Source organism: Tachypleus tridentatus, chromosome 1, assembly GCF_004210375.1.
Source record: "Tachypleus tridentatus isolate NWPU-2018 chromosome 1, ASM421037v1, whole genome shotgun sequence".
In the NCBI taxonomy this organism is placed as follows: Eukaryota; Metazoa; Arthropoda; class Merostomata; order Xiphosura; family Limulidae; genus Tachypleus; species Tachypleus tridentatus.
The window spans coordinates 126,444,869-126,469,908 of record NC_134825.1 but is presented as its reverse complement, the minus strand read 5'-3'; the positions used below and the strand labels follow the sequence as shown (position 1 = coordinate 126,469,908).

At 34.6% G+C, this 25,040-nt stretch overlaps 1 protein-coding gene across 1 annotated transcript in view; it reads right to left on the bottom strand.

Moving 5' to 3' along the window:
- Positions 1-25,040, bottom strand: part of LOC143222893 (uncharacterized) — a 198,753-nt gene that overhangs the window by 8,219 nt on the left and 165,494 nt on the right. Inside the window, exon 17 of the mRNA XM_076450040.1 lies at positions 1,374-1,457. Coding sequence (XP_076306155.1) covers positions 1,374-1,457 — 84 coding nt within the window. The remainder of the gene's footprint in view (positions 1-1,373; positions 1,458-25,040) is intronic.

Sequence of the window (25,040 nt, the reverse complement as noted above, 5' to 3'; positions counted from 1 at the left end):
CGTATTACTGAAATATATTAAATTTTTTAAGATATTTACAAGCATATAACATTATTTATAATTTTTTTAAATGACGTAAAAAGTTAGAAACTGGACATTAAATATATCAAGTAAGGTACCATCATTGATTTAAACAAATATCAAATTTTACATATTCTATGTAAAAAGCAGATATGTCGCTAGGTGCCTAAAATATTTGGACTGGGGTCCATAGGCGAGAAAAGTTTGACTGTTTCAGTATGATACCGATATTGGTTTTCTATTCCGATTTCAAGACATTTATTGTGGTTGGAAGCACTATCTAACAAATTTACCATTGTACATTTATTTTAATACCTACACTTGTTTCTGTATAGTTTTCTTTTTTGCATGTGACGTATATTGTTGACTGTGTATTGCGTACGTCCCGACGGTTCTCGAAATTTGTAGAGGATTCTTCAAAATGAGAATAAACAGAATCTCGCGTGATTCGTAAAACAAGTCGCTAGCGAGATGCAGGAAAAAAGAATATTATTGGACAGCTATAGTCAATGTTATATAGGCCTCGAAAATTATAATTGTGATTAACGTCTATATTAATCGAAAAATTACAGAACTGGACCAGGAACGTTTGTAGATTTCGAACATTACAAACCATTCATTGTCAGTAAATCAACTTTAGAAGTCAGTGTTTCTATGAGGACATTAACTATTTCCTTCGGTAAAAGTCGGCATTAGGCAATCAAGCTAGCTAGCTTAAGCGAGGTGTAACAGTATCAACTCAGAATTAATTTGTACGTCGTGGACCTGGACAATTGATAAAAATTGACTTCTAGGATAGATAAAACACTCACTGTAGTTTGCAAGTTTGTAAAACTTTTGTATATAAATCATCATTTGTAATAACTATTAGTAATAATCGTTATTATAAACTGTATTGTTTTTATGATTGTATATTAAAATATATTTGTGTTAAAAAAGAAAATTGTGTGTATCAATCTTGTTGGCAAATATCACAAATTTAATACATATTAACACTTAAAACTCGTTCTAAATTCAAATTCCCGATTATTTGAAATAGTAATACATTAACATACGTAACATAAATTGGAGATTCGTCTACAACAAATTATAATACGTAACAATTGTTAAATAGAATCAGGACATGGGCCCAGTGTGCGAGTGCATAGCAACATATCTGATAAAAAGTACAAAGCATAATATACAAATGATTAGGTAATTTTGTCTGTACTCGCAATAACAACATGCATACAAGGAATGAGTTAACCATGTTTTGTAACCACAGTCATAGGAAAGCATACGTTAACCTCAGACTAAAGGGAAACACTCCAATGCTTATTTATTATCCACACACTAGATAATATTAAACCCACCTTTTGTTCAGCCGATGCAGTTAGGTGTTGAAGTCGACCAGTCATGTTGGAAAGACTTTGCTCAAATGCTGCAACCATGTGGGCCTATGAACATAAGTAAAAAAATAGTAACAGAGAAGTTCGAATACATTCTCCTTTTACTGCCCTTTAGCTCTACATAGACCGAATTCCAAATAGTGGGTTTCATACAGGTTTATATATTCAGTTGCAGAAAACTTCACATCAACGAGTTAGTCTGAGACAAGATTAAGTAGAAAAACGAAACCTATTTCAAACGTAGTCGAAGAGAAAAACAGTTATTTTATTTTGATTTCTGTAAATAAGTGTTTAAAATTAATATGAATAAATTGATTCTTTTTCACACTTAACCCATTTAAACTTGGATATGTAGTGCTAAGTCCACAAGTTTGACATCTGTGAACGGGCATAAGTGGTCGAATCAATGAGACGAGGCAAACAGGTATACTAGAATTCCAACTGTATCACCTATCACTTTCAAACTCTAAGAACTATGTACATGATCGAATTATTGATCGTTATAGGTTAACTTTAGCCGTATCATTCCTTCAGAAACCTTCAAAGGTCATGTGGATTGTTTAGTTTTTAGCGTGAAGTCTACCCGATGCAACTGTTCAGTAATTTTTCGCGACTGTCTTAGATTGTTTCACAGAACACTACAAATTTTATCAGCTTCCCTTTCTTACAAATAAGTTTTTTTTAACTTTGTTTCCAAAGTTAATTAGTAAATAAGATCAAAAATGAAATTACGTTAAATAATATAACAGTAAAGTCAACTTGGTCGTCTTGACACGTTGGTATTTTGTAAATATGTTAAAATACAGAGAGCTAAATCAGAACAGATCTGATAAACAAATACTATTTATTGCAAAGAAAACTGCTTTTTTACCTTCTTATCCATTAATTTATTAGAAGATTTGACATATATCAGAGATCTTTGCTAAAGAAAATATACAACAAAATGAAGCAAAACCTCATTTAGCCAATAAGAAATTCAATTCTGTGAGTCTATTGCCATGCTTAACAATGGAACTCTGAAGAATCACTTTACCAACAACAGTACTACTTTTATTTTATCAACACAGATGATAGAAATTTTGATGTCTTCTCATTCTTATTAATTCTGCAGTTCAGTTCAACGGTAGCTATATTATCAAACGTTAGCTACTTAGCATTTCACGTGACAGAGGTTTATATTTGCTAGGTCGACCGATTCACTTTTATGCATCATTTCTTTGGTTTTCACTATTCCCCGTATTCTCGAACTCCAAAAAACTAGGGATATACGTTCTTCGAGTTTACTAATCAACTAAAATCTAAAGCAATTTGACACACCAACCGAAGGGCTGTGTAGATCCAGAAGAATTACTCGGTAAATGAAATCGAACAAGTTCAAAATAGCCATTTGTCTTTGTCGTTTCTGTAGATCTCAAAGAACTACAGTTCATGGGTCATTCTAATAGCAAAGACTCGAGAATCTCGCAGTATTTTATAGGTTAAAGAGGAGGGGCGAAAATCCTGGTTTCTTTTTATTATCAAGACGATACATACAAACGTTAAGAGTTCCATTATAGATAGTTAATATGAAATTATTTTTACGTCGTTTAATTCTTTGAAACTTGACAACTATTCTACAGCGAGTAAATTTGTCAATGTTTAAACTACGTAGAGACTTCTTGTCCTAACTTCACTGACTGTGTATCTGCTCGAAATACACGTAGATTCTGGAAAGTTGCAGAACGAAAACACGCCAGTTTCAGACTCGAAAACTAAATATAAAACATTAGATTTGGTGTAGTAGTTTGAGATATCATGCGTTGAAATAGAAACATGTATACAATAGATAAAGTCCTATTCACACTTTTACGGAATAGTTGAAGAATGTAAGAATAACTACAAAAATATTTTACGAAACACTTTGTTGTTCTACAAAATGGAAGAAGCAGGCACAAAATGGTCAAGACATTTTAAAGCTTCCCAGCTAATCTCTAAATGTTATCTTACTGTTAGCTCGATGTGGCTTTGCTATAAGAAAACACACACTTACTGTTAATCACAATTATGACGGTAATCCTAAATTCATGACAGCCAATCCCTAGAGATAACTTGCAACTCTTAAAAAACACAGAAGCGTTCTATACACTTTAATTTAAAAACATGCTTAGATTTTAAATGCAAGACCAAAAATACAATGACGTGTAATTTCAGAACTTATGAAACGTCTTGAATTATTAATAAAATACGAATTTATGTCGTACCCGTAGCATTATCACAAACCATAATCTATACTTTCAAACCAGGTATCGTTTTCAATACGAAATATTTAAATATCGACTAACAAGTGTATTTTGAAATACATCAGTAAATAATATTAGTGTTTTTTTCGCATTGCTTGTTTGTTCGAAAGTTCACGTCAGCTAAAGTTTTAGATATCATATGTGACTTTAAACTAAACTGGAAATATATTAGCCAGATTTAAACCCAAATATGGAGACGAGCAAATTATATCAGAGCTTGTGCAGTAACTATTTAGGAACTTCAACACAGAACATTATTAAGTTATACAAACAATGCATACGACCAATTATGGTATATACAATGCATAAACATTTCACAAACCCCAATAATATACAACCAGTACAACAGTCAGTACTAATCAAAAGACAATTACCACACTCTATATTTACTGCAACATAAAAAGTACCATGCAGCTCAAGTTAATATTACTTACACAAATATTCAGACAGTTAACGTCAGGCTCTTACGTTGCTCAAATAATTATTTTAAGAAATATCCGATTAAGAACTAGTTACTGACGTCACTGTCTCGCTATTTTATATATGTTCACGTACCTCTCACCAGTTAATATATACTTTAATAGTAGCAACAGGCCACCTAATGCTACACTTTAAACATAAGTATCATTTAACTAGTTTGTAATGAAAGTATTAATTAACGTATTTACGTCTATTACTCCTGTCATGAATTAGTGAAATAAATGTGTCGCGATATACGGAACCGTTTATCATGTGTAAAACTATACACACTAAGAGAAGAAATGTATACTCCGATACAAAATGTCATACGTAGTATATATATGGACATGTCTTTCAAATGGGTTTTTGTAACTGAAAACTGTAAACGGTGCACAATCTTCACTAGTATTTAGCAGACACGACGGAGTATTTTACACCACGATTATAGCAACCATGCAGGAGAAAAAAAAAAAGAAAAGAGGTATTTTATAGTACCTAGCATTCCCAGATCCTGATAAAAGGATCTAAATCCCAATCTATAAATTTATGGCACAAAAAAATGAAAAAGAACTTGCATGTTGGATATCGTGCCTTATCAGACCGATCAAACTATACCAGTTAAAACCAACTGTTTTGTTTTTTTCAGTCACGGGATACAGGCCACGGATCCCCAGCTCAATTGCCCAGACAAGCTAACCACTGCGCCATGCTAGGCCCTGTAAAATAGTTCGATATTCCTCATTACCTTATAAAACAAAAACAAAAAAACTCACACTTGACACGTAGTAATTTAACCGATTCGTTATGTAACATTTGGATTGAACTGTAGTCACATTAGTAGTAAATACAAAAAAAAAAAAACTTTGAGCAGGAGTTAAGATATCATTTTATAGTGTTTGTAACTTTAAATCAATGTTGAATGATCGTGTGCTACCATATCTTCAGCACTGAAGTTGATCACGATCTTCTTTTAGAAACGGCATACGAACCACGGATCTCCAACTTTGGTTCATTAATAAATCTACGTGGGAGCCATCAGAAGTGAAGATGCGACCCACGAACATCGCAAATGGTGAGAGGTGGTTGATAAATGTGCAGCTCTGGAAATACGTGTACAAAAACGAAGTGCGCTCTACAGTCCTAACGAGACACCCATCTGACGGCTGGGTTCATTTTTTAAAGAAAATTCGTTAGAGAAATTACCTCTCTTTCATGTTTAATATACACATTTACCAACCACATTACTGGCCTACATCAATATGTTTTCTGTGCTTAACTGTATGTAAACGAGATGAAACTTAAGAAACGGTTCTTTTTTTTCCTTCAATTTGAATAAGATTTAATGTTCGACGAGTAATTTTATGAACGAGCACAACCTTCCGTGTCTTTTCATGTTGTAAGGATGATTATAGCTGATACAATGCATTGTTATAAAATAACAACATTAGCATAAGAATCGCTGAATTTCGAAAACATTTCTTCCTCCCATGTTTTTTTTTTTTTTCTATCTGGGTAATGCTACAGAAACACTCAAGTACTGAAAAGAAAAGTAATATTCAACAGTCATAAGATTTCACATGCTAAAACTCAAGTATATTTTTAAAATGTATTAAGTTATTTTAAGTGAAGGTAAGTCGTATATTTATTCAACTGGTATCCATTTTAGTTTTAATTCTCAACGAGAAACGTTTATAAAGTGGGGACTGGAACTACGAATTAAAAGCAAGGGTAAAATTTGATTTATTCATAAAGTCTGAGTGGGAACCACCAGAAGGTGCGATCCACAAACGTCGAAAATGGTGAGAGGAGGTTCGTGGATGCACAGCACTGGAACTATTCATACAAAAATGAAGTGCACTTCAGGGTCCTAACGAGATAAGGACATGATAGCTGAGTTAACATTGCAAAGAACATAAAAACCTCAAGACCGTTACCTTAACAGGTAAAATGAAACCCTGCCTGTTAAGATCACAAGATCTATGTATATTTATTAACTGCTTGCAAAATTAATTCCAAGGTCACCGAATTGAATTTCTTTCCTGGCCGAAAAGGTATGTTTTTCTCCTTCAGTGGATATGGAGCGAAAATGTTATTTAATAAAAGGTTTTAAAATAGATGCAAACGCATCTTTAACATGTGATACTAATATAAATTAAAATATCCTTCTTCATAAATGGACAGTGAACAACTGCTTTTAAACTGTTGTTTTTTAAATTTTACATTTCGAACTTGCAACTTTTTTCTTTCAGAACTGAAATCCCACTTAGATTACGTTCAAAATTAATTTGATTATACAACAAAGATTTGAAAGGGAAACAGAATAACCACTTTAAGGTTTTTAACGGCCTGCTGTAAGAACAGGCAAATAACTACTAGGAAAGAAAATGGGGAGGGAAACAAACCAAAAAGATCTACTATGATTTTCTAGAATGTTCTAAAACAAAAAGTTCAGGGACGGATTTAAGTCTTTAGACCAGGTCCCCATTTGCTTTCGCTTGGTGTATAATATTGGTATGAATAGACTGTCAGCCCCCCCTTTTTTTTTAGCTGACTAGGTATTTAGACTTACATTACATGTAGGGGCGGATTTATGACCCTGAATACACAGTTTTAAGAGAAAAAGTTCATTCTGCATAATGTCAGTTAGAGAATAATACAATATTTACTAGTCGAATACGTATTTATAAAGATTCTTTAGTCCACCGACTATTTTCCAAGACAGAAATAACTGAAACGATAAACACTGAATTAAACCTTAGTTACAGGAATTTTACCTTTGTTAACTCCTTTGTTAGTATAGGTTAATAAGAGCACGTAACACTGGTTTCTAATCGAATTAGACTTATTGAGATTATTATCAATATTTTTGTATAAACTAAACAGTGACCTCCTTTTCTGTGAATTTCCAGCTTTCAATGATTGGCAAACTTGAGTATTGTTTATGACCACTGATTACAAGACAAAAAACGAAACCAGTTGCTCAATCATGGTATTCTGATTGTGGCTTTGCATCAAGCAAAGTGGTTAAGGCACTCGACTCGTAATCTGAGGGTCGCTGGTTCAAATCCCCGTCACACCAAACATGCTCGCCCTTTCAGCCGTGGGGGCGTTATAATGTTACGATCAATCCCACTATTCTTTGGTAAAAATAGTAGCCCAAGAGTTGGCGGTGGGTGATGATCACTAGCTGCCTTCCCTCTAGTCTTACACTATTAAATTTGGGACGGTTATTGGAGATAACCCTGGTCTAGGTTTGCGCGAAATTTAAAACCAACCAAAATCCCCACCCCACCTCACAGAAGTGACTGCTTTCATAACTTGACGTAACACTTATTCTGAAGCACTCTACGTAAACTACAACCAATCAGTTACAAACTTTATCAGGGATGTTATTCAGAGTACAAGTTTTATTGGGATATAAGGAAAAGCCACGTGTCTTTCAACTCTGTACAATACCTTATCTTTCTATTCAGCCTGAGACGTAATTACATAGATTTACTGATTCCAAAGTGGTAGATTAACAATGGGTGATCAAACTAATGAGGGTGGGGTTACTTTAACCAAAACTGAGCCTGTATTTTACACAGAAATAAACTTGATAATTAATTAAAAAGCTAAGCTACTGATAACACAAACCTTCAAATTCAAACTTCATAAAAGTTATTTTGGTTTTAATAATGGATTTTACACAATTCAGCTACGCAGATTTCGAAAAGAATATTAATTTTTTTCATTCACGCAAAGATTTTTTTTTACGAACCGAGAAGAAAAATCTTTAAATCGAATTATTATTTCGTTTACCACAGTGGACATTTTTATTATTATATTTGTTAATAAAAATACAAACAAACGATAGAACATGGAATAATATTGATGTCAAATGAATATGTATCCTAATTCATCGTGACTTCTCAGTGAAAGCCATGTCTTTCAATCTCAAAACTACGTGTTGTGGTTTCTCTTATGTTTTACGTTGTTACGTTTTGTGAAAAAAAACACACAGTGATGGAGAAAAATGGACATCGCTTTCGAATTCAGCATATAGGAATTACTATAGTCCATGCAAAAATTCTGAGGCAATAAAACCATCGCAGGCCTGGGTAATTCAACATTTATCAAGGCTTTATGCACTCATAAAGATACGTTTATTCTAAGCTTGACAATACAATGTCAAGTTGACGAATCACGGCGTCTTAAAAGGGTTTAACGCTCGTTAATTTGCATCACATTATTTGCCTAGAACGTATTTTCTCTAAGAAGTGTGTTTGTAACAGTACCTAAACTTTGTTTTGTACCTACTGTTCATGTAAGACCAATAGAAAATAATGTTATTAATATTATCATTCTTATTTTAAATTACTTTTAAATATTGCTTTTCGTGGAAATTTCAGCTCGCAGTTGATAATATTCATTAGACGACATAAATTACCCATTCTCCCCCCCCTTTCTTTGTGTAGTGATCTAATTTCAAAGGTAGCTACAGCTTTCCTTTTTGTACGACTTATCTAACAAGTGATAAAACCAGAACATACTAGACCAAGTTTAAGTACTGAAATACTCACTCGACAAGTTTAAGTAAATCCAGTTCTTCCAAGTATATTCCTACACATAGGAACGAAAAGTCCGAAATCTAATGGCCTAGCTTGAATATTTCTGACAAATATTTTTTCTTGTCACAGAGACAATTACCATTTTACTTGAGCAATAGATGTGCAAACTTGCCATTGAATTTCACAGATAAGTAAAGTTACTCGAAATTTATACAACTAATAACTTATAATCTTACATTCTTGTATTGTGTGTTTTGCTTCAACAACAAGTGTAGCAATTAAAAAAATAGGCTGTTTGTTGAATTTCGCGCAAACTACAGGAGAGATATCTGTACTAGCCGTTCTTAATTTTAAAGTGATAAACTAGTTAGTTGGAAGGCAACTAGTTAAAACTACCTGCTACCAACTCTTGCGAAACAACTACTATTAGACTGAATAATAGTATTTGACCGTCATTCTTATAAGACACTTATGGCTCCAAAGAATGAAACAAGATTTTTTTTTTCGGCAATTAGACACGAACATTGAAACCTTAGTTCCATAGTCAGGCTCAAGAAGGCACTAACAGGAATATTTAAATATTTTCGAAACTATAAGACTGCACTTTTCTCTATGTATTTCACATTCTTGAAATTTTCTGAATGCAAGGTTCTCATTTTTACAAAGAATGTCTGAATACACACAGAAATGAGGTCGTATTACCAGTTCGGTCCGGCAAGGCCAGGTGGTTAGGGCGCTCGACTCGTAATATGGGGATCGCAAGTTCGAACCCAAGTCATACCAAACATACTCGTCCCTTTCAGCTGTTGGGGCGGGAATATTATGACAGTCAATCCCACTTAAAAAAAAAAATAGCCCAAGAGTTGGCGATGGGTGGTCATGGCCTTCCTATTAGTCTTACATTGCTAAATTAGTGACCGCTAGCGCAGATAGCCGTAGTGTATTTTTGCGCGAAATTTAAAACAAACAAACAAATACATCAGTTCACGTGCTGCGAACTGATTAGAAATTTATCTTCAGAAAACAACATTTTATTTCAATCCATAAACTTAACAATCACAACACACAAACTTTGTTACAGAGTACAATACTCGTATAGGGTGCTTATAAAAGACATTTGAGGGAATGTATGATACGTTTACAGGGTATTTATAATAAAAATGCCCGAGAGAATGGTTAATACTTTTACAGGGCATGCATTATTAAAAAGAAAATTAGGGGCCGAGAAGTTGCAACCCGTAAATGTCCTGTGCCCCACATAAACGATATAACATGCATTCGTGTCCGTACGTGGTTAAAAGAGACGGAATACACACGCTCACATATAAGAAGTTCTAAGGGTTGATTTGTTGGCCAGTCACAGTAACAGAAGATGCACGATTAAAAGCAAAGCTGTATTAAAATTATGTCAGAATAAGTGTTGTGGAAACGTTTTTAATAAGCTACCATGGAAAGATGGAGGGGATGCGAAGACGTTCTTGGTTAAATGGCTTGTTGAATGAAAGAGTGTTCATGGTACATTTTCTTCTTAATGACTGCGTGTATGCGATTTCGTGACATTAACCAGATCCTCATGTGGAGACGTACAATGGTTGTTCTACACAAAGACATAGCATGACTTGCTTTTATTATCAATACAGGGTGGTAGAGTGGTAGAGTACAAAAACGCGTTGGCAAAGTTTGTTTGTACTTTTTGGGCAGAGAGGTCCAAAAGTAACTTGCATGCAGTTTTCACAGTGCGCGCCACCATAAACTTAGCGAAAAGTACAATACCACGAAACAATTATACTTGTATATAATTAAGATTTTATCATTAAAATGGTGTATTTTGGTGCAAAAAGAGATGGGGGGGAGAGCATTTCAAACTCTGTACTTACAGTGAGGTGGTTGCAGTTGCAATCCAGTCATTGACATAATTAGTTGCCTAAAAGTGAATTTATAATAGTATTGGTTGTTTAAAATACTAAAATTTAAAATTTTACTAATTCTTTATCCATCTTCTGAAGAGTCCTGAGGATGGCAGTCGACAAAGCCAAGAGATTTGAACTTGGTTATTTCTAGTTGAAAGGTAAGGGTAATCGTGCAGGCTATTAAAACTGACAGTGAAATAAACTTAAAACATTCCTGACAGATGTTTCACATATTAACCAAAACAAACACTAAATAGGGTGTACTCTAGGAAAATATTGGTATTTAGAATTAAACTTGAATGGCGTCTTGTACTACACCACAACTAAAAGTCAAGTCAGAGACACCTGGAGTCCGAATACAGTCGCTCTTAATTTTAAATTAATGAATACAAAAAATATAATAGCCAGAAGATTTTTCTGCCACAAGGACACTATCCAACTTTCAACCAATAATGAATCCGATTCTCACTCTTATAAGCAGTCACAGCTGAGAGGTTGGAGCTTGTGTAGCGACATGGTAGCTCGAACCTTGAACCTTTCGATCAACAGTTTGAAACTAACATTATTTTCTCAGGCTTTACTGTATAAAACACCTAATACGTGAAGTTTGAAACGTCCTACATATGAAGACAAATAAGACAAGTAGGTATTGCATATTGTGTAAAGCAGAGACTCCCAAACTCTGAGTTTGAGGCTCCCTTGGTGTGAATGAAAAAGTTTAAAGTGATTTTAAAATAATCCCTCACTACTTTAGCATGATGACGGTAAAACAGTGCTGTAGTAAAACCAATAACAACTCTTTCGACAACCTGTATCATTTAATTAATTCACGAATTTTATCGGTTTATTGTTTATTTAGAATTAAAATTAATTCAACGTCCTTGTTTTCAGCCCTTTTTTGGTGTTCTCCCCAGAAAATGCTTCAAGGCCCCGGGGGTTGGGTGTCGCAGTTTCCACTCTGGAGGTGGGATGGATGGGGGGCATTTGGTATTGCAGTTGTGGTGTTTTACGTCAATATTTTTCAGTTATTATTTCTTGTCTCTCTGTTGTTTTCCAGGTAGGACTGATGCTGCCATTTTACTAAAACTCCTAGATCTAGTACGTTTCTTACAACTACTAAAACCCTAGAATATGTTTTTCACACCAGATTATGCCTCTCACCTCCTTCAGCAAGGGGGTATCTCTTACCTCTCCTTTTAATCCCCATCTCTTTTCTATGGTGTGAATTCTTAACCTCGAAACAGCGCAAATGCCGCCTATGTAACAAGGCAATTTGATATATAAATGATGAAATAGTAATAGCATTGTTGTATTTTTTAAAAAAAGTTATTTTACACATTATTCAGATTAGGTATTTCAATCTGTACAGGTTTTTATTTTGGATATTGTGGTTGGCATGAGATAGTCTATAGTGTAAAAGGGATTTTGACAATAAGGCTACTGAAGACTTATTACAGAAAAATAGTATTTTTTTGTTAGACTGTTTGTAAATAAGTTTTTTTTTCACTGGAGCTAAGTGATTACTCTACAGTTTTGGTTTTTTATATTAATACGGAAATAAACATTTATATATTACTAGAAACTCCCTGCACCTTTAAAACTATGTAATTGTGCATAGCCTCCCCAAAGTGTTCTGTTTGAGAAAAATAACATGTATTTTTATATTTTGCTTTTGAAATTTGTATATCCTATTGTGTTATATCTTTCACAGTGCATACTTCTCGTGATTCATGGTATACGCACATTTTACTGATGTCACGACAGTATAAATTGCAATTATATGACGCCATTTTAGTGCCTTCTGATTGACTGACAAACAAAACACTACTGTAAAGGGTGTGAGTAGTTAAAACAGGTTACCCTTCCAGGCAGCCTTGGGCTACCTTTTAGAGTTGTGATTTATTTGAAGGGTAGAAGAAATGCTAATATTTTATGCATACCATATACTAAGCAGTACTTTATCCAAAGTATTAGTGATTAGAAACAATATTACGAATGTATTATAGCTGGCGGTAAAACACCCCAGAATGTGCTTGCTTTAACATGCAACTGTGTTTTTATTAAAGTTTCTTTCTTTCTTATTTATTGTTCTATGCTAAATAGGAAACAATTAACAAATATTATTACATAAAGTCGCATTTCTCTAACACACGATTGTATGATGTGCAAGTGTTGTTATCTTGTCACTTTATGCTTCTAATTATGACAATAAACAAGTATTAATCTACACGAATGAATTGAAAAAAAGTTCATTTTTTAAGCATAATATCGTGGATCTCCTTAAGGCCGTTCTTAATTTTAAAGAGAGACACTAGAGGAAAGGCAGCTTCAAGTACAACTGTTGGGTTGTTCTTGACTGAATGAATAGTATGGACATGGTTTGGTTTCTTTTGTTTTGAATTTCGCGCAAAACTACACGTGGGGTTATTTGCGCTAGCCGTCCCTAATTTAGCAGTGTAAGACTAGAGGGAAGACAGCTAGTCATCACCACCCACCGCCAACTCTTGGGCTACTCTTATCAACCGTCTCGTCTCATTATAACGCCCCCATGGCTGAGAGGGCGATTACGAGTCGAGTGCCTTAACGACCAGGCCAGTAGGATACAACTTATTCTTGAAACGCACCTACGCCTTCAATGGCCGATGTGCGTTTTCGTGACATTAGGACGCGATCCAGGCCATGCCCGACATGATCATGTTAAAACCCACAAATACGCAACACTTTGTCGTATGTGAAAACTTTGCGGAAATTTTTTTTTAAATCAGCGATTCTTTGTTTAATTAATATACTGGTGCTGTTGATACATGGCTACAGTATGAAAGCAAGAGTCAATCCTGCATTATTCCGTTCAAAGAACTGGGCAAAGCCCTTGTGGCGGTGGATGATTCTGGTTGATAAGCTGCTTCCCCTATGATCAACAGTTCAAAATTATGAAATGATACATCTGAATCACAAAGGGTCTCTTTACTTGGCCGTTTAACCCACGTGCACGAAAGGAGCCATTGAAGTTTGAAAATGTCAATTATTTTTCAGTTGGAGGTCTCATTTTCTGTAAATAAAACTTACTATAAAGTCAGTGTCCATCGTTCTGAGGAGTTAATTTCAGTTAGAACTTAAGGTGAAAGATGGGTGTTTACCCCAATATTAATATAACAGTAAGATATTAACACGAAACACACTCCCCATGCTTGCGATTCCTTATTGTTTAGGGTCGATATCCCACGCGCATGAGTAATATGAATAAATAAAAAGAATCTGGTAGTTCGACTTTCAGGAACGGCTTTGTCAAGGTTCTGCCACATGCGGTTCAGATAGTCATTAATTTGTATTACATACATTTTTCAGTTTCTCGTTTTCTAAAACTGTAAATGTTGAACTCTAGACACCGACTCAGGTGAAGTATTAAATCGAGTCTATTGTGTGTCAAGGCGAGATACACGCGAATCATTATTCAACACGTCTCGAATTAACGCTTGTTCATTATCACAAAGTGCTATATCACTTCCACCAAAATGCCAACATCATTTGTTACTGGTACTAATGAAGAAAAACGGTTAAATTTTTACAGTTCTTCGAACACGATCCAAAGAACATTCCGCACTCGCTCCCGTGTATCTCTACTATTCAACAGGTCAATGGCATTCATTTGTTGGTCCCACTTAACAAACATGCGCAGATGGAAATTTAATTTAAACTCTGACATTCGTGTTGCTTTTTTAACAATAAAAAGGTTGGACAGTGCAATTCTTTATTCTAGTATAAATATCAAGATTTGATTATAAGAACGAATATAATTTTATGTAAATACATAAACCCCTTAGCTTGTGACGTCACATTATAATATACTCGCCTATTGGCTATAAACTATTACTATTTTTGACTATAAGTGATCATGCTTTCCCTACATGCCTTTATTGAATAATAACAAAAAAAATATATCTAATGAAATAATGATAAGAAAATACAATCTTTTTTTCAAATGCAATTACCGACGATGTTTCATCAAGCAATTTACCTACATTGGTCACAACTACAAATTAATGCTGTCAGTGTTCTAGATTCAAAATATGCGACTGTTAATTGGCAGCCTTGAGACATGAAAGCAAACGCTGGGATATCGTTTGCGAACTTTTAATGTGGCGGTGTTATAATTCTTGATTTTATGATTGATATTTTAGGAGTCGGAATGGAACGATTTTTGACTGAAAGTTTTAATTTTATAATTTAAAAATAAACTCAAATTTTATGTCAAAGAAATTATACTTTTCCAAAGCTAGATATATATAAGTAGACAGATCACCTAACAGGTAACCAGACTCTTTAAGATCACCCTCAATGAAAGGAGTCATAGGCTAAGAAGCAAATCTCTTTACAAATTATATATAACACGTACAAACGTAACAAACAGGGGGCGTAGTAATATATACTACGATAGACAATGGCCACGTACTTGCTTACTTAACAAAATCTCGTTTTTTAGTGTCCAGACAGTTGTCTTTTTTTCTGTAAGTTGGGGGTTGGGCTGATCTGTATTTTTTAAACATTGAAAGAAATCCAATGATAGGAAGATAACTTAATGTTCAAACGAAGATTTAATACTCAAAAAAATAGTGCGAATTATTCACTTAAAATGTGAATTAATTACCGGTAATATAACGCTGTACCCAAGTCACGTGATGGTGCTCAACTTTTATAGGAACGATAGCCGCCCATCGAGTCTATATTACACGAAAATAATTTCTTTATTTTAGGTCTTGTGAGCTGAGCGTGTGTCACAAGTGTGTCGAGGTCATCCTGGCAGCTTTGAATTTAATTTGGATAAGAAAATAACTGAAAATGACATAAATAGTACGACGAAGATTGATTATTTAAACATTACACTAATATTCTCACACTTTACGAATAGTTCTGCTAATTACAACACTCATTGAAGTGTGACTGATTTAACCAATTAATTAAATTAAAGCACGATAAAAATGCACATTAATCTGTAATGTTTCGGAACTGTGGTGTTTTAATTACATTTAATAGTCTGTCAGGCTTTTCTATTCAGTTGTTGATACGAAGTTTGATAAAGCTACTTGTTTCAGTGGCTTGTCAAGTTTTTATTGTTCACATTGATTCCATGAGTCAGTGTATGAAGTAATACCAATTTGCAGCTTTATAAACGCCACAAAGTAACCAGTGCATCGTTGAAGTCTCTTCGGTAAGTCCTTGGCAAGGTAAGAAAGTAAGGAAGCAAACACCAATACACCGAGTAATTACTTAGTGGCACGGGTTGGGGCGTAGCCCTGTTTACCACAATTGATTTACCTCTAATGGCAAACCTATTGAAGCCCGATCTTCTAACACTAGGTCATTAACCAGGTACGGTCTTTGTCCTTGTGTACAGTTTACATGTGAAAATAAATCAATGCACGTTTGTCATTTCCATAACACAGTAGAAGCATAGCTGACGAAACAGTCGCATGGAAAATGTGAACGAGCGAACGTAGTTAAAAAGTATTTAGATATTATAAGTTCTAACGAGCACTATCTTATAAATGTACAATATAACGAACGAGTTCTATATGCTTACACGTTCTGCTAAGAAATGCTTACGTGGCACTTCTTAGTGTAGGTTTGTGTACACTTTATAAATTGTAACATGATAAAAACTGCTTCCTTTGTGGTAACTATTTATACACACACACAATATACAAACATATAAACACACACACCAATCATAAATGCCCCGTAATTTATACAAAAAAAAAAAAACAACAACAAAAAACCAAACAGAAGGCGTCACAAAGAAAATAAAAGTTTGTGCCACAGACGAAAGTTTTTACTTTGGGGATACGAAATAACAAGCAAAAGCACCAGTCCTCGGTGACGAAAAAAGTTTAAATTAATCTATCAGTTTATTTCATGGACTTTGGCAAGAGTGCAGAGTGTAACACAATTAGCCTTTTTAAAGTTGTGAACAACTTATATCACCCACCGTGAAAAGTAATTATTGAACATTTCAGTCATGCTAAAACCCACTCAACAACAACAACATAGGTAAGTCTATATTTTTATTCTTTACGTTACGTCACATTTTAAAGAGTGAATCATAGTGTAATTAATTCCTAACAATTTAGTGTAGAATATCCTGCTTAAAGAATACAATTTGGCATTAGAATTATTCGTACCTCGTATTGATAAGAAACCATCTTGAAGTAAAAAAATGTATTCTCAAGACGACTGGTATTGGTATTAAAACTAATTTTAAAAAGTACAGAACAACGTTTCAACTATAAGTGCCACACGTACAGCATATACAAATACTTAATCTTTGTTAACCTGAAGATGACCTAAGAAGGTCAAAAAAGTTGTTCTGTACTTTATTTTAACTAAAGTTTTAATACCCATACCAGCCAACTTGAGAATACATTATTCATACCTGTTCTCCTGTCATTTCAAAAGTGGATGTGGAGCTTTGTCTGCGTGCACAGCTTTGCAAACGAAAGACGAATGCTCGTACAGAGCTCATCCATATCATAAATTGCTGACTGTGTAAAGCGAGTACAATAATGCGAAGAAAATGTTTAGTTAGGAAAACGGGACGGATGTTAATTCAGAAAACTACACATTTGGTTCTTCTAACCTGCTTAGATTATTGTGGGTTAGCTCAGAGTACAGAAAAATGGAGCACAAGTTATCCTTTGCCTCATACGTTGACTGCAGAAGGGACAAGTTGTAAACTGAATTTTCTCTTCACTTTTTCGTTCAACGCCTATCGGGTATTCTTTTGCCCTAACACTAGAAGTGCGCCCCCTGTGGAAGAATAACAAGCTTACGTTTGGTTTGTTTTGAATTTCGCGCTAGCCATCACCTAATTTAACAGTTTAAGACTAGAGGGAAGGAAGCTAGTAATCACCACCCAGTGCCAACTCTTGAATTACTATTTTACCAACGAATAGTAGGATTAACCGTAACATTATAACGCCTCCTCGGCTGAAAGGGCGAGCATGTTTGGTGTGACGGGGATTTGATCCTCAGATTACGAGTCGAGTGCCATAACCACATGGCCGTGCCAACAAGATTAAGTACCTAACAGAATAACTTCGGAGATGTAATGCTTTTGATGACGAATTACTCAACACATTAGGTTTGGTTTTAATAAAAAGTGTACAATTGTATAATCCCCAAGGGAGAATTTCTGGAAAAATTTATGCCTCACGACACGTGGTTTGTAGAACTGAGTGTTAATTTAATACCGTATCGGGAACTTGTAAAAAGTTATAATTCTATATTTATTACTGTTGACAAAATATTTCATGTCCGTTCTCTAAAAAAAAAGTTAGCTTTTCGGTATTGTCACGTAGACAGTTTTCTTTTTTCTTGTTCTCTTTTATAGTATCCTAAAAAGTACTAATATTTGAAATATAAATCTTAACTCTTCATACAGTACATTTCCCACTTTCACAGTTCAAATGCTAACTTATACAATCTTTCAACTTCATGATAAGTAAAAACTTTGATTTTATACCTGGAATATAACAAACCAGTAAACAGGTTCGTCAAATTCCAAGTAACATCATAAACTTGAAGTAAATGAAAGTTAAACTGGAAGGGGAAAAACTTTACACCAACGACTAAATATGTTTGTCTTTCCATACAATCTGATAGCACATTAAAAAGCTAACACAGACAACTGTGTTATCAAGCCTAGAAATTAACTACCCCTTGTATAATACCCATTACTGAATTGTTTGATGGCTTAAAACCTTTTTCGTGATGAAATAATATTCTTTGTCCGTGAACAAAAACTTGCCTTGTGGTATGTTTCTGTACAGAACTTATTCTTTTCAGGGTTTGAAATTGTGAGCAAAAAAGTAACTAACAAGGGAAAGAATTCAAGGAACAAAAAGGGATCATCCTTGCGTGCAAAAAATAAATAATAAGAATAAAAAGAGTATAAAATTCCTTGAGGCATGCACACCAGATGGCAGTGTATATGTGGATGTCTAATGACATCATCGTTTATAATATGAAGTACACTACAATTACAGCACGCACATATTTCCAATTGTCATGATATTAATAGTTAACTTAAAAATCGCCAACATGATGGTATCAAACTAGTGGATTCTAATTTAATATAGGTTTTTATGTGTTGATTTTCTAATTCTACTCCATACCCTGCTAGACCAGTTTATCAAATTACCTACATTAATTACCGATTAATGTTTAGTTCCGAACTATGTGGGTAGATGGCTTTGATTAAAAGTTAATGATAATGTTAATTATTTTTATAAACGATTGGTTACATTTTTCAAAGAGCTGACACTTTAAGCAACAAGCAAGTTATAGTAATTATTCTTCCAAGGTAGGCTTTGTATAATGTGATTTATGTGCTGCTATTGTTTTCTCCTGTCGTTTCCAGATGGCTCAGCGTTAAGTCTGATGCCTTATAACGGTTTTTATACAATATTTCTAGTTATATGCTTTCTCCATTTTTAGGGCCTAAACTGATACCGCGTATACACCTAAAACACCTCAAAATAAACATTTTTAGTGGAACCCATATGAAAAAAACATTAATAATTCGGATTTAAAAATTAATAAAAATACAACTCACTATAAAAAAAATGGCGATATTATATCTAATATCTACTAAGCGGTTACGAGATAATTAATCCTCTTTTTTCTACGATAAATTAAAAACAAATTACAATAAAAACTTTCGGTTTGTTTAAATGAACGAACACACGGTAACTTGAACAAATTAGTTGATTGTGCTGGGTATCGGTGTATGTTAGAATTTGGTTTTCTCCAACTTGCTTTCTGCAATGTCATTCAGTATTTATTCACACAATTTTCCATTTGCACGTTTCTTAAGTGCATAAAACCAGTAGACACACGATGTATACTATAAGTGAAATGTATGTATAAATAACAGCTATTTTTTTTTTAAGTTACGTACAAACCTACACAATTGGCTATCTGTACTCTGCCAACCACAGGTATCTAAGCCTAGTTTCTAGTGTTCTAAGTTGTAGACATACTACCGTATCACTGGGTGAAGTATATATGAAAACACCAAAAGCTGAAATGAAAAACATTTTAGATCTTTGGGAAGGTAGAAAATGAAAATGTTTCGGGAGATATCCCCCCCCCGAAACATGTTATAATTAGTGAAAACTATTTTGATGCAGGTGAGGCTAAGGTATGATGGAAATGAGGAAAGATAAAAAAAAACAACATAAAAATGCGTAATTTATTCATGCAGTGACTAATCAGCTATTTCTAACTTTCAACTCTGATTTTTAACGGGTTGTTTGGTGGATATTGAGTCAAAAACAAACATAGTGTAGAGTGAATCATGAGTTTGTACAAAAGACTCAACTGAAGTTGTAGTAGTAACTTAGAAGTCTACGTTGTAGAAAATATAGTTCTCCTAGGAAAAACTTCCATTACAGTTTTTCTTGAAAATAGATTTTGATTTTCAAAATGATAATCATTAATAAATCGTGAGAAATAACTGGAATTCGGAAGTTTTATAGAGTTATATTTTTGGACGAGTATAAGTACAACAGTTGCAATTACGAGTGTACCTGTAATCTAAGGTTACTCAAGAGTAATTTTCATAGAAATAGATTTCCTCCCAACAAGCAAAACTAAGCATAAATATAATATAGAATGATTAAAATCTAATTAGAACAATACAGCTATTGTGATTTAAGCTTAAGTTTTGTATTACATTAAAACTGAAAATTTTAATTTCCAAGCCCCCACGTCATTGTGTACAACAGTTATTGACAGTAGCTTGTTTGAATAAGTTAATTAGGCGTACAATAAGTTTTCCTCCCGCTATTGACATAGAAAATATGTTCAACAATTACGGACAGGATCGTAACCAACTAACTGGTTTAATTATGTCTGATCCTATTACATGTCATGGTTCGCTCGTGCCGCCCTCTTTCCTAATTAGTTAAAAACAAGGAACCCTCAATTTCATGTGTTTTTTTAATGGATAAACGAATTCATGTTTATTAATTAAACTCTTTTTCTTCTATTACCTAAATAACAAGGCATAGTTCATTATAAGTTGTACTGTCATCCAAAGTTTCAAAATATGAAATTGTACACAATCATAATGTTATTCGCATTTAACTTGCCTGGAACAGGGGACATGAGCGGTGACGTATCTTTCGGTCGTACCAGTTGATTCCTTTTCGAGGTCGAAACTGGACATTGGCGTCAGATTCCCACAGTGGTTCCATTTGGTCACAACTGTTGAGGTTCAGTCGGTACATGGAACCAGAGCTGTGATAGTTACATCGACAGCAGCAGTGTAGATCCACTAAACTTCCACCCAACACTTCCGTTTCTTTGTTCTTACTGAGGGGCTGGAACATGGAAACTCTGGATTCGTGATCAAGGCTGATAACATGACTGTCCGAGCAGGTTTCATGAGAGCTTCCAGAACAGCTATTACTGAAATGAACACTGCCGCTACTATTGCTTGTGGTTGTGGTGCTAGCAAGTGAAATGCTTTCGCACTCCGAAGGACTAGCACTCTCACTGGCTGCACTTTCATAGTCCGAATGAGTGTCACTGGGAGATTCATACTGCGGAATGGAATAGCCACCATAAAAATCCGGAAACGAGCTCCGTTTTGTTTGAGAGTAGAAGTCCTCCAATTTATCCAAACCATAGTACTCTGTACCGTTCGAGTGATTCGCGTAGAGCGTTAACTCGGATTTGGATAGCCCCGTATGTCGGCTAAGTGTCCGATTACTGAATCCACAGTCTTTTTCAACCGAGTCCATCTTGGACTTGCGTGGCGGATGAGGTAACGTGAAACTATGACGAAGGTAAGACATAGTAGTGCCGAATCACCTGTCGATGACGCAAGGAAAGTTCGTAACATCAGCAAAAAAATATGTCCAATGTTACCAAACGTAGACGAATATAGTTGTGTAAGTGGCATAGGCACGAAATGAATAGTTTGTGTTGGATTATATCACATTCAATCACGATAGTTCAGTTAGCAGGTTCGTATGCCGAGATAATTCCAGATGTAGATGTTCACTACTGTCTTTACCTGATACAGGGCACCTGGAATGTTGCACGTTTTGCACATCTACACATCTTGTAAACATGGTCTCACTTCTGTTCAAGTGGCTAACGGTTATATTTCAGAAAGTCCGATATTCAAGCACATAAAAAAAAGAAAGAAAATTTCACTTGAACTCTCCGATCACACAGCTCAGCGCGTGACTTAATGTCAACCCCTACTGCGCGTTCTATCAGGTGCAGCAAAGTTTTTCTCACTCACTGAAGGAAACGTTGCGAGGTCGAAACTTTCTGCGCCAGCCGTCATAAAGCCAGAGGCCAGAATAGGCTAACTCGCACAACTCCTGCCTGAAATTAGGGGCTGGCTGTTATGTCCTCCAAACACACACGATCGCGCGCGCGCAAGCAATATCATTGACAGTTTTATATACAAGTGTGCAAAGACAAGCCAAACCAGCGAGTTGTGTTAAACACTGCTTGCTGCGAGTTATGGGACAGAACTGACCCTCCCTTGTCATAGATAGCGAGTAGATTGGACTCTCAACATTAATTACAACGACTTGTCTTCTACAATCAAGCTGTATTCTTAAGAAGCAGAAGTTGACAAGATTTCAGGACAAAGTTGATAGCTGGTTGTTTTTACTTCAGAAACACTTATTCCTCAATCAATAATATAATTGTTTGTTATTAACCACAAAGCTACACAAGGGCTATCTGTACTCTGCCCACAACAGGTACCTAAGCCCGGGTTCTAGTGTTTTAAGTCCGCAAACATGCCGCTGGTGGACGTATGTATGAAAGGACCAAAAATTGGAATGAAACAAATTTTACATTTGTGGGGATGTAGAAAGTACAAATGTTTCAGTGGGTACCGTCCCCAGGAAAATTTTATAATTAGCGAAAATATAGACCTTATTTTGACAAATTCCTTGCAGTACAAATTCGCAAACATGGCTGTGTACTACTGGGGAGCAAATAATACAGGGTGTTCGGAAAGTCACTGTGCAATTTTCTAATCAAATGCATATACAAGTGCACAGTGACTTTCCGAACACCCTGTATAATAACATGGAAATCCAGCTTCACCTTGGTTTATCCCCTACTCTTTAAATGAACACGTTTCTTATCATTACTAAAGTAACTCGCGTTCAACTTGTAAAATCAGGTGACCTTTTACGACTTAACAGAAGGTTTTTCGTATTTCCTTTTGAAAACCTCAAGCACAAAGACTACAATTAATCGTTGCTTTTTTACGTGGTTAAGGAATATATTGAATATTTCGTGTATCCCAACAGTTAAAGTTAACTCATCATTGGTAATCTGGTAAGAAGTTATAGCGGACGGACATTGTTTACAATTATCAAAAATTGCGTGTCATAGATATATCCTAACTTTTACTTTGATTTACTTAACTAGTCGCAGGATGAATCCGAAGGATATAAAAACAATCACATAATTCCCTGTTTTTGTTGCATTTTTAATTTAACAGCATCAAAACAGGAAATTTTAGAAATACAAATTTAAAAAATGGCGCATATATAACTATTTCGTGGTGTATTTTAGAATTTATCTTATAAAAAAAAATAACAACTAACAAGCCACAAATACAGCATATGCAAATACTTACTCTTTGTTAACCTAAGAAAGTCAAAACGTTGTTCTCTATTTTAATAAAAGTTTTAATACCCATACTAGCTGTCTTGCGATACATAAATACTTACAAACTCATGATATCTAAGTTGTACCAAGCGTTACCATAACACTGAAACCGGATCCTGATATTTAGTTTTGTACGCCACTACTACCATGTACATTTGTTTAATCGACAGCTTTGAAGGCAAATCGGACGACAATGAAATAGTGTATTGAGTCAGCCAACCTACTGTATAAGGGGGGGATGAAAGAAAGATTTAGGTGGTTTATTAGAATTGTTCTATACGCAATACGGTTAAAGGGCTATAGAACTTGGATGGGATAACAGTACACCGTGTATACACAAATTTATCCAATCGGTCTTTACACGTGTTAGTAGAAACAGAAATTCTGGGGGAGTTAATCACAAACTTACAGACCCTACATGATGGTAACATAAATGATCAAACCATGGAATATTTTTAACGTTTAACCCCACAACGCTTGAATTTTAGGTAAATTCAGCCCGTGCTACCAGTGATATTATGAGAGCAACAACGTTTCAGAATTTCGCGTAAACCTAAACAAGGGCTATTTGCCCATAGTTGTCCTTATTTACAAACTGCTAAGACTACAGGAAATGTATATCTAGTTAAACGCACCCACAGCCGCCTCTTTGGCTGTTCTAGTTTGATCGAACAGAGGGATTAGACTCTCACTCTTATAACGCACCCAGATTACTCCAAACTTCTGATCAGTTTTTCGCAAAAACATCGCGAACTAAGAATCCTAGAATTCACACTAACTGCTAAGCAATATATCAGTGATCTTTATACATTATTGAAAGGTAGTGATCTAATATGTAGAAAATTGGACACAGCTTTAAAACTTTTCACATCAATTTGTTAGAAGGTTCGATAACAGGTGGAAAATATCTTTCAGTTCCGTTTTATTTCCTTCTAGTTCTTTTGTAATAAAGGTTAACGAATGATACTGATCATAGTATTTGTAGCAAACAAATATAATTTGAAAAAAAAAATTCTAACATTCACAAATATGAGACTGATATAAGAACTGGTTCTTAGAAATTGTTTTATAATTACGCTTTAAATTTTTGTCATAAAATTTTTTGGCTATTCACCTTAACTCCTGTAAGCACCATCTCAAACATTCCTTCATCGCCTCCTTTCTCCTCAATCTTTTGAGGAAACGGTGGCTTAGTAGTCGGCATCAACATGTAAACTTAATACCCACTGCCTTTTTTTGTTTTACACTGTATATCGCCTGAGGTTAAAAGCTTGACAATAACCATAAATCCTAAAAACCAAACTGACTGCTTTTTTTTTCTCTCTCTTTCTAGCACTACGAGCTTGATCGGGCCGTATCTATAGTATTTTAGAGCCATGTTAGTAAATATTTTTTTAAACAAGCTTTTAAATACTTATAATGAAAAATCAAGGAACTATTTTGGAGGGATAATTAAATAATTGTTTTCAATTAAAAATGCCCCAAGTTTAGTAAAATAACTAGGAAGGTGTAAACAATTGAGTATTAAAAGTTTATTTGAATAAAGGGAAGGATGCTTGGTAGAAAAAGAAAATGAAAAAAATGACACTCACATTTCATTAAGACTGTTACAAACGAGCTTTGAAACATGGGTACTATATGCCAAGTATATTGAGTTTTATTTCATATTTGTGGGAATAAACATTACTGTTCAGTCTATTCAGACATGTGACTAAATTATGTTAA